Raw genomic sequence first — 16,104 nt, forward strand, 5'->3', positions numbered from 1 at the left:
GTCCAATAGTTGGCTATTAGTCTGTATTAGCCAGCTGCTTTCATTAGTATTAATTTGATTTTTTTTTACAAGTGCACATTTTTTTGTAATAAAGGATATGAATACAGTATAAAAGTAATGGTAAAACATCTTGTGTGGAAGAGAAAGAATCTTGTCATAATGTATGCATGTTCCTCCTGGAAGAAATATTTAAAAAATCCAATACCATGTTGCACTAAAGAATCATGGTCTGTCAATGACATCCATGTGAAATCCTTATTGATTTGGGCAATTCAGGTAGCTATTTTGGGAGGTGGGTGGGATAATAAAACAAGGCATCCATGAAATGCTCTGTTAATAATGTTAATCTATACCTATTAAGGATGGAATATTTATAAAATATTTTTGGAGAAGTTAATTTTAAAAAGTACAAATGTGGTTTAAGTTATCCTTTCCATTGCATTTTCCCCATACAATGTAGTGGTTCAGTAAAATAGAACAATTGCAGGAAGAGAAACCATGACTCTTGTTATCAGAACATAGAGTATGTCACAACAGAATGACTGGAAAGTGGACGTAAGAAAAGAGGATATGGAAGCTACTTGAATCAAAGTAAAAAGAATTATGTTCCATAAGTGTATGTGAGCTTCGATAATGGGGGATATGAAAAAGGATGTTTAGTACAATGATGAAGTCAGGGCAGCTGTGGAAGAGAAAAATCCATATAAGAGAATGATTTCTGCAAAAACTGAGGACGAAAGATATTGAATAATGTACGTATACTGAAAAAATAATTGCAAACATCTAGTCAAAGAGAGTGAAGAATGGTGAAGAGGCAGAGAAAACACAGAGTAATTTTGATGGAAATAAAAAATAGCTTTGAAAGTAAGTTAAAAGGGCCAAAGAAGGAGCCTGTGAAAGAGTGAATGGAATAAAAAAAGCGATTAAATGATATGAAACAAAACTGAATTTGAAAGTATTAAATTAGGTTTCTGTGTAATTATCCCTTGGACAATTAGGGTGACTATCAAACTTGTAAGTTTGATTGCTACCTAGATAATTATGTGCATTCAAAACCAGTATGTTCTATTCACTGAGTTAGAATCCAAGTCAACTGTAATACTGTTTTGCAAGTTTGATTACCATAGATAGCAATCACTTAAATTGGCTGTCACCTTTCAAAACACCAATTATTTTGGAGTTTTCTAACAGAAATAAATTAGAATACCCCCAAATAATTGATGTTTTGTCAACTGTAATCTTCTGATAATTCAAATAGTTTGACTAAAAATAAGAACTAACTTCATAGTTTATCATCCCTTCAGTTCTGGAAATGGCCTCCATTAGGCTTATTGGCCTATATGTTCAGGAGAAAGGCTAGGAATGGAGAGGAGCTATAAAAACCATGGAAGTCTAAAATATACAGGGCTTTTAAGTAACAGGAATAAATGAGAAGATTCTGAAAGTGGAATTGTTCATTGTGCATCTGATTTGGCACTGTATAAATTCAGCAATAAAATTGTAGGGTATTAAATAGAAATCCAATTAGCTTTATGAATTGCTTAATTGCTGGACAATATTACTAATAAGGCATTAACAAAAGTTTTAATAAAACTATGAAACACAGTATTTTCACAGTAAAATCTTATTTGAGAACACTTGAATGAAAACCTTCCATCCAGCTTTTAGGAGTTGTAAGAACTAACCACTGCTGCTAGAGGAAACACCAAATGGTAGAGTCAACAGTAAAAATGGAAATCTTGGCTTAACATTCTGTAAATTATTTGGGGAAATTCTGATTCTGAAGTTCAGTGTTTTAACAGCCCTTAGAGAAAGGAATGACCAAGAATCATACAGGCAAATAAAGCTAATCGTCTTGCTCAAACTTAGATTCAACAGGTGGACTAGATTTTCCTGAGATAATGTGACCGACTTCAAGCAGACTATAATCCAAGTGGTAGTAAACAAATGGTTTGCTTTTTATTTATGCTTAATAGCTGTACTAACAAGGTTGACAGAGTGGGATTAGACCTTGGAAAAAGGTATTTTCTTTTATAATACAGATACAAGGATAAAGGACTGAGGTTTGCATAGACGATCTAAATTCCCAGCTGTTTTCCCTGAGAAGGGGAAATAATAATTTTGCATTGTTTTTCATTTTAGGGATTGAAGCCTTAGTTGGTTATATATGGGCAACTCCTAAAATAAATATAATATACAAGCTGTACAATTCAATTGAAAAACAAACTGAAATCTTTTAGGGCGAAAAACTAAAAATAAAAACTAGAATAACATGGTTGCATAAATGTACACACCTTCTTATAAGTAGGGATGTGGCTGTGTTTGCAATTAACCAATCACATTCAAACTGATGTTAAATGGTAGTCAGTACACACCTACCATTAATCCAAGTGATCCAAGCCCAAGTCAACTTTGACAGCGAGAATAGGGCAATCAGCACTCACCCTGTTAGCATTGGTACCCGGATTGTACCACCTGCCCCGCAGCGCCGGTTAAGACAGGTGGAAAGCGTTTCCTGCCAACTGCTCCAATGCGTCTAATTCCTCTCCTGGGGTATAGACGTCTTCGTTGTCCGCAGTAGCCAGCGCTCCTGTCACCCGATGAGTAGGGTTGACGGCTTTCTTGGTTGGCTTTTGAAGCACTTTCATGGGACGTTCTGTTGCCTTAGTTTTGGGGCAGTCAACAGCACGGTGACCCGGCTTCCCACAGGTGATGCATTGCCCCCAGACAAATAGCCCCAGAGCACGGCCAGATGAGACAGGCTTGTCCTCTCTGGTGGCCATCATGAAGGTGCGCTGGTCATGTTCTGCCTTACCAGCGAGGCAGATCCAATCATGCAATGAGTTAGGATCATCTCGCCCAAGAGCCCAACGCAGGACTTCGCGATTGAGGCCATCCTTAAAGCGATCAATCAAGGTGGCCTCAGACCATTTGGGAACCTTGCCTGCTAAAACTTTAAATTCTAGTGCATAGTCAGCCACAGGCTTTTGCCCCTGCACAAGTGCTTTAAGTGCATCCTTAGCTCTTTCTTTAGCCAAGGGATCTTCAAAGTAGCGCTTTAAGGCAGCCAAAAAGGCATCGAAGGAGGCCAGGGCTGGAGCCCCAATCTCCGACAGCTGGACATACCAGTCTGCAGCTCTGCCTTTCAATTTCGTAGCCACCGCCGCTATCTTCTCTTCCTCCGACGGGAAGAGGTGGCCATGCTGTCTCATGAAGCTGGCCGCATTGGTGAGAAAGAAGGACAGGTTAGCGGGGTCACCATCAAACTTCACCGGGAAGTCCTGGGGGGTTCCCCCAATCTGTTGAACCCCCCTAGATGGCTGTCTCGGAGCCACCCCTATGGGAGTAGATCCCCACGGACCCAATGGAGAGCCCCGTGGTGGGGTGCTCCCTCCCTGAGCCAGTGAAGGGGAAGACGGGAGGCTGGGCGGCCGCATCGCCCTGGGACCTTTGACGATTCTTACAAGATCCCCAAATGCAGCCGACATGGAGCGCAATACGTGTTCCATGGATTCGATCTTGGATTCCAGGACCCTAATTCGGTCCGGCGTGGCGGAGTCCTCCAGCCCCGGTCCCTCCTGCGGAGGGCTCCTCCACCCCTCGGGTCCCACTCCCAGTGGAGTGTCTGGCCAGCGGAGCTTCCATGTTGAGCGGGATGGCCCAGGTGGAGGGTCCATCAGCACATCCCATAGGAATTGCTCCTGTCCCGCTCTGTCGTCCGGCGGGGGTTTCTTTGACCCTGCTGTAGAATAGGAGTCCCCCGACTGAGAGGTTGCTCGGGCGGGGACAGGACTTGGGTCCCTGCTCGTGGCCCTCGACTCTGGAGCTTGTTCCGCCCGTTCATCGAACTCTGTGAGATCCTCTCCCCCTTCAGCCATCGCTGGATCCTCTTTCACAAGAAAATTTTCCGGTAAAGAGCAGCGAGGTTGGTTTGAAAAATGATTCTCAGCTTTATGTGATAGTTGCCTTAATTCAAATAAAACACTCAGACTCAAAATGGCAATTCAGGTTCTGAGTTTATTTGGAAAAGGGTGCAAACAGGTAAAAAGCTGAGAATGAGAAAAGCGCGCCTAAACTCAAACTAAATAGCATCTTACAAACAGCAGCCCAGCCCCTCCCTCACATACAGTTCACCCCACATTCCCAGGTGCTCCTAACGAGCTCTGCTGCTCAACGGGCAAAGAGACCTTGACATTTCAGAGATAGTCTAAACACATTCCTTCTGGCATAGATCAACACGTTTTTAGTACAAGGCTCGCAGCAGCACCCTCCCAGCCAGAACACATATCAGCACCATGGCAAGCGAACCGTTACGATGCAGAAACATCGGAACGGTGAACATGACACATACTCTTCATATGTCTGGGTTGTGGGGTAGGGTGGTAAGACGGAAGCCTTTTCTTACAAAGAAAAACATCCAAGCCCAGCTACATTTTGCAAAAACCTACATCAAGTCTGACAAAAGCATGTGAGAAAATGTGTTATGGTCTGATGAGACCAAGGTTGAACTTTTTGGCCATAATTCCAATAAGGATGTTTGGTGCAAAAACAACACTGTGCATCACCAAAAGTACACCATACCCACAGTGAAGCAGCATTTAGCTTTGGGGCTGCTTTTCTTCAGCTGGAACTGGGGCTTTAGTCAAGGTGGAGGGAATTCCAAACAGTTCCAGATATCAGTCACTTTTGGCATAAAACCTTCAGGCCTCTGCTAAAATGCTGAAGATGAAGAGGAAGTTCACCTTTCAACACGACAACAACCCAAAGCATGCCTCCAAAAGACAAAGAATGGCTTCACCAGAAGAAGATCAAAGTTTTGGAATGGCTGAGCCAGAGCCCGGACCTGATTCCGATTGAAAATCTCTGGGGTGATCTGAAGAGGGCTGTGCACAGGAGATGCCCTCACAATCTGACAGATTTGGAGCGCTTCTGCAAGGAAGAGTGGGCAAATATTCCCAAGGCAAGATGTGCCATGCTGAAAGACTCCTGCCCCAAAAGACTGAATGCTGTCATAAAATCAAAAGGTGCTTCAACAAAGTATTACTCTGAGGGGGTGCACACTTATGCAACCACGTTATTCTAGTTTTTTTATTATTTTTTTTCTCCCTAAAAGATTTCAGTTTGTTTTTCAATTGAATTGTACAGCTTGTATGTTATATTAAAGGTGGAAAAAATTCTGAAGTATTTATCTTGGTCTGAATTTTTTACATCTCAAAAACATGGCATTTTAACAGGGGTGTGTAAACTTTTTATATCCACTGTGTATGGATAAAATCCACAAGCTTCAGCAAATAAAAATCAGCCAGGTAGTACTGACAAAAAAGATAGCAGCTAAAATCAAAACAGTGCAGTAAAACCCATTTAAGAAAAATTAAAGCTAACCTTGATTAGCCCTGATAGAAACCATTCTAAAGGAATAGGGTCTTTGCAGTCTCCCCTGCATTGGTTAACATAGTTTCCACCCACCCACCCAAAATGGACAGTGAACAAAGACTGTTATTGCTCAAGTGGATACAAGTTAATATTAGGTAGTAGTAATCTGAAGATATAAGATCTAAATTTAATAAAAGCCTCACTACTGCTTCCTTCAGAAGAATTCTTTGGAACTCGGGGGATCTCATCCCTTAAAAACCTCCAATAGACTGAGTTCTGGCTGATTTCATAAGTCAAGAAAACCCTAATGAACAAATAGTATGTTTCTGGTGCCCTTTGACTTTCATCTCTGAAACTGTCAAAACAGTGGCATCAAGTAGGTACAGGTATAAAACTGTTATCCATAGAATGCCCAGCAAATTAAAGTAGTCTTTCACTTAAGAGCTACAGTATATTTTAATTTTTATCATATATTTCATGTATTTTGCTGTTTATTGTTTTGTTATATTTATGATGTTTTCTTTTTATATTGCTGGTCTTGGACTGTAATGAAATATTTACTTTTCCACTAGTTTTCAGCTATCTTGGCTTCTAGTTCAACATTATTACATGCTAAACACTCTTAGATTTTTCTCAGACCATTCCTGGGTCTTATTTTTTTAAATTCTTTGAATTTATAATCTTTTGTACTGTATTGAATGGTATTTGTACTGTTCTAAGGGTAGTAAAAAAGAAATGTTATGTTTTTAGCTTCCTCTAGTTTGCTTTCTAACTCAAAACTCATTTGAGCTCATTATTAAAGGGAAGTTTAATAGGGAATAGTATATGGCACCAGTATACCTTTGAGGATGGTACAAGGTCATCTTAGCTTATTTTGGAACTGTTCTATTATTTGTAGGTACTTTGAGGAGGAACTAGTGATTCTGAATGTCTTGTGTGTGTATATACTATTTATCCATTTAACATCTTATATGAGAATCTGAAGTGCTGTCATCATACTTTTGGTTCTGCCTGGCTCTCCACTGTTTTATTTTTAGTAGGTGACAAGGGAGTATAAGCAGTTCTTAGCCTGTTAAATGGTGCCCCAGGAAAAGGTTTCCTTCTTTTCCCTCTTTTTATCTACTGCTACTGAGGAGGAACTTGAGAACCAACACTCCTCTGCAGTTTTGTTCTTCTTCCTTGACCATATAATTAATTTTGGTATATTTCTAAAAATGAAAACTTATTTTTTATTCTAATAAATTAAATAGTTATTTTCAGTGGAGTGGTAATATACAGTATTATAAGATAATGAAGTTTCAGTTTCATAAAACTAGAGAACAGTCTATCATTTTAAGACATTATGATTCCAACTCAGAATAAACAGTTTTATAAGTGTGATATGTATAATTTCAGAATGATTTCATAGTGTACTAAATAATAACATGCTTATTTATCAAGAAATGCTGCATTTTTAATTTTGCTACATTACTTATTTTGATTTTTTATTTTGTTTAGCTCTTCTCATTGATGGAGATGAAGCCTCCAATTTCTCGGGCAAAGATGATTCTCATTACTAAAGCTGCCATTAAAGCCATTAAGGTAATACAATAAAGAGCATTTCTTCTATCATATGCAAAATAGGCCTATTATACAAAATGTAAGCCTCTGTAGCATGTTATTATGTGCTGTTTTAAAGAAAGCAAGAGTTTATGTTCATTCTCATTATTTTGCAAACCTTGAAGAATATTTTGATTAATATTTTTAATGTATATTCTTCATAGTCTTCATAGTGCTCTCTTTTAAAAAATTCATTTAAAAGACTTGTTATATTTGAACTGATTTTGTAAGAGTTCCATAATGTTTACTAAAAGATTCATTTTGCTCTTAAATTATAATTGTACTGCTCTACAATTTACACCTATAGAAATATAGTATTTTTCTATATGTTTTATGGAGTGAAAGATTTCACACCAAATAAAACACATTTAATTCTTCCTTTCAGCTTTACAAACATGTAGTCCAGATTGTAGAGAAGTTTATTAAAAAGGTAAGTGGAATTATGTAGCTTATATTAAGCTATATATCGGCTCAACAGTTTTTTCCATAGTAACATTTGTCACATAAAACATCTGAGAAAGGATATTGTACAGATCGTGGAATGATCTTTCTGCCTCAGGTTTCCTGGAGGTTGGCAATGCAGAATGAGGTTAAACCTCTTCCCTTAACAATTCCGATCAGGATTGAAGTGGAATAAGCTTAATCTCCATCCTGTTGGCATTCTGTTCGGGTGGATGGGAAGACTGCTAGAATAAATGCATGTATCCTGATTCCACCAATGGGATCACCCTCCTCACCTCTAGCCCTGCCTACTGGGTAGGGTGGTGTATCACCTTTGCAGTAGACCCTATCCAAACCAAGGAAAATAATAGAAGGGCAAAGTATTTGAACAAGAGGCAGAGTGGGGAATTACTTAAAATTTAGCTGAAAAGTTCAAGAGATGGATAACTGGTCATGTGTGACATTAATATTTTCTTTAAAATTCCATCACTGGTGACCATTATAGTCTCCAAGTTAGAAACTCATATACAGAATATAGCCCATTGCAAAGAACCATGGCTCAGGTTCCTCAGAAAGTAGGCTGTATCAAAGCAACACAATATCCATGGAGAAATGAGACAGGGTAGTGAAAAATGAAAGAAAGAGGAGACTATAGCACTGAGAATGTGAGCCAGGCACTAGAAAGGAGCAGGGGTAGTGCTGGAACGATACAAATATGATCCTGGCTATCATTCTGAAACCCTTAAATATGCTAGGAGCTCCTGCTTAAGAAAGGAATATTTGGTGGCCCAAACTGAAATAGTTATCCAAGTTAATGTAACAGACCTATTTTATGACCACTTGGTATTTAATGTTAGTATGCTGAACTTCGATTGTGCATTTAGAAATGGTGATATGTTTTCTCTCTTTAGTGTAAGCCTGAATATAAAGTTCCTGGGCTGTATGTTATTGACTCCATTGTTCGCCAATCTCGTCATCAATTTGGAACAGACAAGGATGTTTTTGGGCCAAGATTCTGTAAAAATATAACTGCTACATTCCAGTATTTATATCTCTGTCCATCAGAAGATAAGGTATAGTTGTTGTTTTTAGCCTTGTTTCAAGTGTTTAATTTTGCTTGAAATTAATTTATAACCTGTATATGCGGATTTGTCAATAGGACTCTGGTTTTGAATAGGGCCTTGAACCTGATGTTGTTCTTACTTTGCTTTCAATTTTGTGAGGCACTTTTTCCTCACCACTTTAAGAGTGGAGGAACTCTTCAGTGGATTGTAAAGTGATTTGGATTCAAAGAGGAAATCTGGATCATGCATGGACACACACATAGCAGTTGTTGGTACTATGAGATAAGCCTTAAGTTGTTAACAAGTGCTACATGAACGCCTTTTTACATTCTGTATCAACTTTACCCTTTGGATCCAGATTGCTGCATAGTCCTACTTTTCAATGTAGATAGCCGTGTAATTTGGATTTCATTGTATTTGAAACAATGCTACCATAAGGCTTGATATGATAGATGGCTTAGAACAGGGGTGTTCAGATGTTCTCAGGCTGTGGAACTTGTGTAAGTTTAAAAAAAAATTCCTGGAACCCTTGATCAAGAGGCAAAGTTCTAGTGATAGAAAATTGGTTATGAACTTTTCTGGGGGTAGCTGGGTTCCTTAATCTGTCATGAGAAATATGTGCTGGAAAATGGGTATTCCCAAGTAAAGAAGAACATATTTCAAAGTAAGGCTCAGTGAGATGATTTTGATAAATAAGTTTGAGTGTGATATTGCCTCTGTTCCTAGTTACTATAACTCATGCTTTTAGGTAGTTTGCCCTCTTTTTTTTTCACATGCAAAGGCTAAATGATTACATGATACTTTTCCTCTTGCTTCTTCACATGAGAGACTGATACTGTACTGTGGCTCAGTGCACTTACCCCTTTCTCAGAATAAAAGATACTCTCTGAATTGGAATATTCAACATTTATTTGCATAATGTGGAAAGAACTGCATAAGTTCAAAGCAAGACCCCTTTGTATGCTTTGTTTCATGGTACAGGAAAGTTAAGTATGCAGCAGCAGAGTATTTTCTGAGTAGTGCTTTAAAAAAAAATAAGCTTTTTAAAAAAAATTGTACTGACACAATTTCTTGTTGGAACAGAGTAAGATAGTTCGTGTCCTCAACTTATGGCAGAAAAATGGTGTGTTTAAAATAGAAATAATTCAGCCACTTCTGGACATGGCAGCAGGAGCTAGCAGTGCAACCACAGTGACAGAAGATGCCACCAATAACGAAGGTAGGAAATAGGACCTCCCTGTTTATATACACATGATCCCGGGTTCAGGCCTTGACATATCCAACTAACGTTGAAAAAGCTGCCTGGAATCCTGGGGAACTGTCATGTATAGTTTACGGGAACCAGCAGCCTGACTCAGTAAAAGGCAGTTTTCTAAATTTGAATATTGACAGCCTTATTTTGCTATAATCTATGTAAAATGGACTGAAGTAAGCTCACTAATCAAATTATTCCTTTTTATAAAGGATTACATATTTTATAAAAATACAATCCAGTAGTCCTGATCATAATAGTTATTTCATCTAACCCATCTTTTGCTACAGTTTTAAAAAACAATCGTGCTACTGCCTTCTGTCATGATTACTCTTGTGTTACGATGTGAACCTTATATGTAAATAGAATACAAATTTGCATCGGGAGATGCAGAACCTGTTTATGATTTGCGAGACGTATATAGATGACATATTTAGTTTGTAAAATCATGCTGCAGGAAAACAAATACTACTTTTGGATCGTACTTGTAGAGGATCTAAAATTTGATCATTCTGAAATAAGTTGAAGTATAAAGAGGTTTATATATAGAAGCACTTGAAAATCTAAAATTGTATTTAAATATATTCTATAGGTTCACCACCTTCTGCTACAATTCCATCTGAGCCTCCACAGGTTGGTGCTAATTCAGTACCCACTGTGCCACAGTTGCCCAGTTCTGATGCATTTGCTGCTGTTGCTCAATTATTTCAAACAACACAAGGACAGCAGGTATGCAGAAGGCTTTTTATAAAAAATCTAAGCTTTAGGTTAAGGAAATAGTTAGCTAAGGCAAACTATGTCTTCAGTAATATATCTTTAAAACTATTATGGAAATGTATGTTACTTTCATTGGTGAAAAGTGAATTTCAATTTTCTGTTGTAATACATATCAGCATATGAGTAATAAATGTTTAGCCATCCAGTTTGCCTCATGCTTGCTTTCTGAGGAGAATATCAAATGTCCTAGCACATGCAGGGAACTGTATTTTCCATTTCCCCAACAGCAGTCCATTCCCACTGCCATTGCACTCCTCTAAAAGTAACCATGATATGTTGCACTGTTTCCATGCCAAAGTAGTATGGTAGCTGCCCATTCTAACTTTTTCTCCATGTTGTAATAGTCTGCAAGGTAGAGGCATAGCCACAAGAGCAACTGTCTTTTACTACGGTATGTAAAGTACATGACTAGTGGTAAAAAAGGGAGCTGAAAAATACAGTTCATTTTATTGAACTATTTCTGGCCTGCTTAGTATTCATAGATCCCAGAGAGGAATTCAACCAGTAAACAATTTAAGAAATAAAATAATTGAGAATACATAATCCATGTTGTAAAAGCTCTAATTCATTTTCAAATAAAAGTTTAGATAAAAAGCTAGGTCTTAAATGATACTGAAATAAAACTAAGGGTAGCACCAGCTGGATTTCCTGAGGACCACATTGAATAATCTGGGGTAGCCAAAAAGTGCCTCTCTGTGGTCGCTACATAAGGGACAGTTCCCGGGAGAGGCAAAGGAGAGCTGTTTTAGGAGATCTTAAGTCTCAGGAAGGAGAGAATACTGTATTAGTCCTGTTCATATGGGGAGTGCTCCAAATTTTACAGTGCCTAAACAGTGTCTCCGCTATTCCTATCCTTAAATTGTTGTTAACAGTTGCAATTTTAATCTGATAGCTCCAACAGATTCTCCAGACTTTTCAGCAGCCTCCTAAACCTCAGTCTCCAGTAATAGATAATAATGTAATGGCTCAGGTTCAAGCTATCACAGCTCAGCTGCAGACTACGACGACACAACCATCAGAACAAAAGCATGATTTCCAAATACCAGAACAAAAAACATCTTTTGATAAGGTAGTATTTTTCTGCTACTTGAAAAGGAATTACCAAAATATCTTGTTTCAGGATAGATTCATGTCAAACTGTAGTTTAGTGCTGTGAGAACAAGTCTGAAAGCATCTCCTTGCATTCCCTTTTTCATATGCATGCAGAAATTCCATCTTCAATTTCTGATTTTTGAGTAAACCGTATCTATGGAGCCTTATAGCTTTTCAGTTTGTCTGGCTATATGGAAAATAGTAAATCTCTTGCTCTTTCTGAAGCAAAAATAATACAGTCTTGTGGTTCATTTAAAAAAATTGAGTTTTTATAGCTGCCTGCTTATTGCATTAATTTCAGGCATGCATATAGCAGTCATGATGCAGATCTCTGTATTAGCAGTGGATATGGGCTCTTTAATATTTGAGGTGAGACAAGTCATGATGTAGCTATGGTTAGTACTTTGTCTGACCTTGAGTCTAGATAACATTGTTCTTAAAGTTGTTGTAATGGCTGGAAGAAAAGATGCAGAAGAGAGCATTAGAGCTAGTTCTGGCAATCTTAATGGCTGGGTTTAATTTAGACAATTAGTAATACTTAATAAATTGGATTTCCTACCCCCTTTATTCAACTAAACTTTATTTACTTCAGCTTTGCTCTTCTAATTTTAATGGACTGTTTTCTAAGACTGAGGAGGAGGTAAGGGGAAAAGACTGTGGTTGTTGAATTTTATGGGGCCAAGCCAGGGCATAGTTTGAGGACAGAGGCTGCTTCTTTATTAGTAGATCTGGAAAATACTTAGAAAATCTTACATCATCAGTAACATGTTTTGTTTAATTTTCTACTATTATAGAAGAAAATAGAGTTGGCTCAATGTTATATGTTTCAGAAGCTGTTGGATCGCTTTGACTATGATGATGAACCAGAAGCAGTAGAAGACACAAAAAAAGAAGAGGCCACACCTTCTCCTTCACTCTCTCAACCAACATTGTATGTTTTGTTTTGTTTTGACACTCATAAGCAGATGTTAACATAAAGGAAATAAAGTTCATAGGTGATTGACATCACTATTTGGAATTTATTATCAGTACTTTATAAATTAATATTTTGGTATGTATCAGTTTGTTGAAAAATATTGTTCAGTTCCAGTTAAATATTTATACTCTTTTAACTAAATTGCATAATTAAAATTATATGGCAGCATCAATATGCATTGTGCGCTGCAGCATAGAATTTAAAAAAAAGACTTCTGGTTTGATGAATTCACAATCTTAATTTTGACCAAGAAAGTGACAGATGGAGGAGAGCAAAATGGAAATTATAGTTAAAATGGAGAGGGGAATATGCAGTCAATTAAAAACTGTTTTCATGGGAAGGAAACATTGATGGTGTTCTGAGCTAACTATACGAAATACTGTCTTATTGAAATGCTGTTAAAAAAAAATATTGATTATTCCTTAGTGGATTTCCAGGTGAAGGCTTACAGCAACCAGTTTATCCTCAGCTTCCAAATATAGATCAGTTTCAGCAGAGAATGCTGGGAATGCAACAGGATGCAATGCTTCACCAGGTAACGGATACATTTGTTTTCATTAGATTAATTGCTTAATTTTTAAACACTGAGAGCACGTGCTTGCTAGGAAACATTATTCACATAATACTTACATCTCACTCTTCTACTGCTTACGTGTATATTCTTCTTGTGCAAGGTCCCACTCCCTCCAAATGGACAGATGCCTAGCTATGGACTTCTACCTACACCACAGTTTACTCCCATAGCTCAACAAGTGATACAGTCTTCACCTCAGGTGCAGCAGCCTTTCCAATCATCTTTTCCAGCACAAAGTGAATCACATATACAGAAAGCACATCAACAGGTAAAGAGCTGTTCATCTCCATTATTTTAGGCTTAATGCTGTATGTTGTTTCAAGAAAATACTACTGTACTGCTTACAAGATTCTCTTACAGCATATTCCAGTTACTAATTTTAAATTATCTGCGTGGATTTTTCAAATGAGATTTTTGGTGCAAGTTATTTTAGACTTTAACATTTAGGAATTAATCAATATTCAACACTAGTGATTTGGTTTTTTTTATAAGAATTTTATTAAGTTTAGAGCAAAGATAAAAACTATAAGGAAGCAAAAAACTTCAAAAAAAAGTGAGAAACACAAGAAAAAGAATTTTAAAGATTACATAGGAAGTGACTTCTGACTTTCAACAACAAGAATATATAGCAATTTCCATAATTAATCCCTTACTCTAAACCTAACCAAGATCACATTATTTCTATAAATCATCCCATAGGCATTATAGAAATCAGTAAAAACAATTGCTTCTTCCCCTTATATATAAAGAAAAATAAACAAATATATAAACCTCCAAATCAACCCCCCCATAGAAACCCATTTATAAAATGTTTCCCTCCTATCACTATTCTATATATTTCTGGCCACTATATTAACAATCAAATTATAAGAACATTTAAAAAAAACATTTAAATTATCTACTTTTATGCTTAGTACTACTGTAACAATCTTATCCCTATTAAACCTTAAAAAACAAACTTTAAATCCTTACAGAAAAATTGAATCATACAACCTTAAAATCAGTCCACATATTATTCTTAATTTCTTATCCCACCTCAAAATAAGAACATTAGGCTCCATATTATACGCAGGGTGTTTTTTATATTAAAAAAATCAAAGAACCCAACTGCCCCTCTTAAAAAGTCAGCAGAAAATTTCTCACAAAACAGCCATCTTGTTCTCAGAACAAACCCTGAGACAAAACAGTCATTATCTTGCAAGTCAAATTGTAACTCCTTCATGACCAACATATATTCGTCAGTTGGCATTTCTTCACAATCTGGATCGGGAAAAATACTTCCTTCTTGATAAATCTCTTCCTCTCCCTTCAGAAAGTCCTCAACCAATTGATACATTTTAAAGATAATATCCCGAACATCTTGAAAAATAGCTTGAGTACTTCATGGAGAATTTGTTTGAAGTCAGCACAAAGCTCAGCATGAAACTGAAACAGTCTCTTTAAGGTCGTCTGTAATTCAGGCAGTAAAGTCTAGTGCCCTCTAAGTACTTAGCTAATACAGATAAAAGCTGCTGAGTTAATGAGAGGCTTCTAGAAGCTATTGAATGATATTAACAAAACAAAAAGTATGCAAGCCAGCAAATACAGCATCCAAGGAAAGTGAACAGAAACCTCAAAACTCAAATTAAATTAAATTAAATTAAACCTGTAGGAAAAAGTTAAATCCTTCAAATTGGATACAGAAATATTAGCAGAAAGATGGTTATTTATTCTGAGTCCTCCTTAAATTTTAAATGGGAAGTAAGCCAGCAGTTAAAAAGAAGGTTTTAAGACTAATCTAGAAACAACGATACTAAGCACCAAGAGATTTGTTTCTTCTTGCTGTAGAAAGCCTCTCTTGGGGTACAAAATTTAAAAATATACAAATTGGGTGATTTAGAAATGAGAAAGGCTCGACCTAGTGTCCCTTTAGGGCTGCAGTGTGGTCTGGAAAATGATGGTATCCCCAACTCTTGTCTCCTCTTACTGGATTAGTGCCAACGCTGTTGACAATCCTCAGACTACAAGGGGACTTTCCAAAGTACAAATGGGATAATTCCGAGTGTTTTCTGTCCATGAAAATGCTCTAGGGCAACAGGAAAAGCCTGAGCCCCCCAAAGAATCCATGCTGTTAAGTCTGCTTGCTGAGCTCACAGGCAGGCTGTTCAGTCAGCCATATTCTCACCGGAAGTCTCAACACTAGTGATTTGAAGTTACAGAAGAATATAAAAAAAGAGAAGGATGACCTGACCTCTGACAGTAAAGGAGCTTACAAATTCTGAAGATCTAAAATGGGAAACACATTCCTTTAAATGGGCATGTGTTTAAATCATACATCAACAGATCTTTGATGTAATCTGGGTTCAGTAAACTATGATGGAAAAGAAATATATAGCACTGGTCTGGTATATATAGCACTAAGGTAGAAGATCACAGAATAAATAAATGTATTTTTTTATTATACTTTTGTACACCATTTGTTGCTAGCAGTGAGAGCAAAAATCTCCTTCTGCCAGTGTCAATTTTAGTGCACTGAGTATAAAAATACTAATCTTGCACAATTTTTATTGAACATCTGGCCAAGCAACACTTTTACAGCTACAAAAAAAAAAAAAAAGTTCTAAAGAGCAAGTAGATTGTGTTTTTCTTTTTTTGTTCTTTTTCTTTGTTTAGCTTGTTGCTGATGTATTTTTTTGTGTATTTTGTGTATTTTTTTCTTCTGTTTACTTTTGTGTATTTTTGTAAAACTTGTTATGAAGTAAAATAAAATAAATAAAAAAACAGGTTACAAAGAACAAGAAAGTTAGAAATAAATTATTTTAATTACTTCAGATGTAATTATACAAATGTGTTCAAATTATATCTGGACTATTAATGTTAAGCTTGTATTTTATTCAGTTATTAGAGTATGTATGAGAAAATATTTGATTTATTATAACTTTTTAATAATTTTCATTTGCTACTAAGTTCATAGTCC

At 36.9% G+C, this 16,104-nt stretch overlaps 1 protein-coding gene across 1 annotated transcript in view; it reads left to right on the plus strand.

The window, feature by feature from the left end:
- SCAF4 (SR-related CTD associated factor 4) overlaps window positions 1-16,104 on the plus strand; it is a 61,316-nt gene that overhangs the window by 11,923 nt on the left and 33,289 nt on the right. The window contains exons 2-10 of the mRNA XM_063305441.1: window positions 6,871-6,954; window positions 7,358-7,402; window positions 8,325-8,486; window positions 9,561-9,696; window positions 10,322-10,458; window positions 11,399-11,575; window positions 12,429-12,529; window positions 13,001-13,109; window positions 13,249-13,416. Of these exons, the coding sequence (XP_063161511.1) occupies window positions 6,871-6,954; window positions 7,358-7,402; window positions 8,325-8,486; window positions 9,561-9,696; window positions 10,322-10,458; window positions 11,399-11,575; window positions 12,429-12,529; window positions 13,001-13,109; window positions 13,249-13,416 (1,119 nt within the window). The remainder of the gene's footprint in view (window positions 1-6,870; window positions 6,955-7,357; window positions 7,403-8,324; window positions 8,487-9,560; window positions 9,697-10,321; window positions 10,459-11,398; window positions 11,576-12,428; window positions 12,530-13,000; window positions 13,110-13,248; window positions 13,417-16,104) is intronic.

Source organism: Candoia aspera, chromosome 5 (assembly GCF_035149785.1).
Source record: "Candoia aspera isolate rCanAsp1 chromosome 5, rCanAsp1.hap2, whole genome shotgun sequence".
Taxonomy (NCBI): Eukaryota; Metazoa; Chordata; class Lepidosauria; order Squamata; family Boidae; genus Candoia; species Candoia aspera.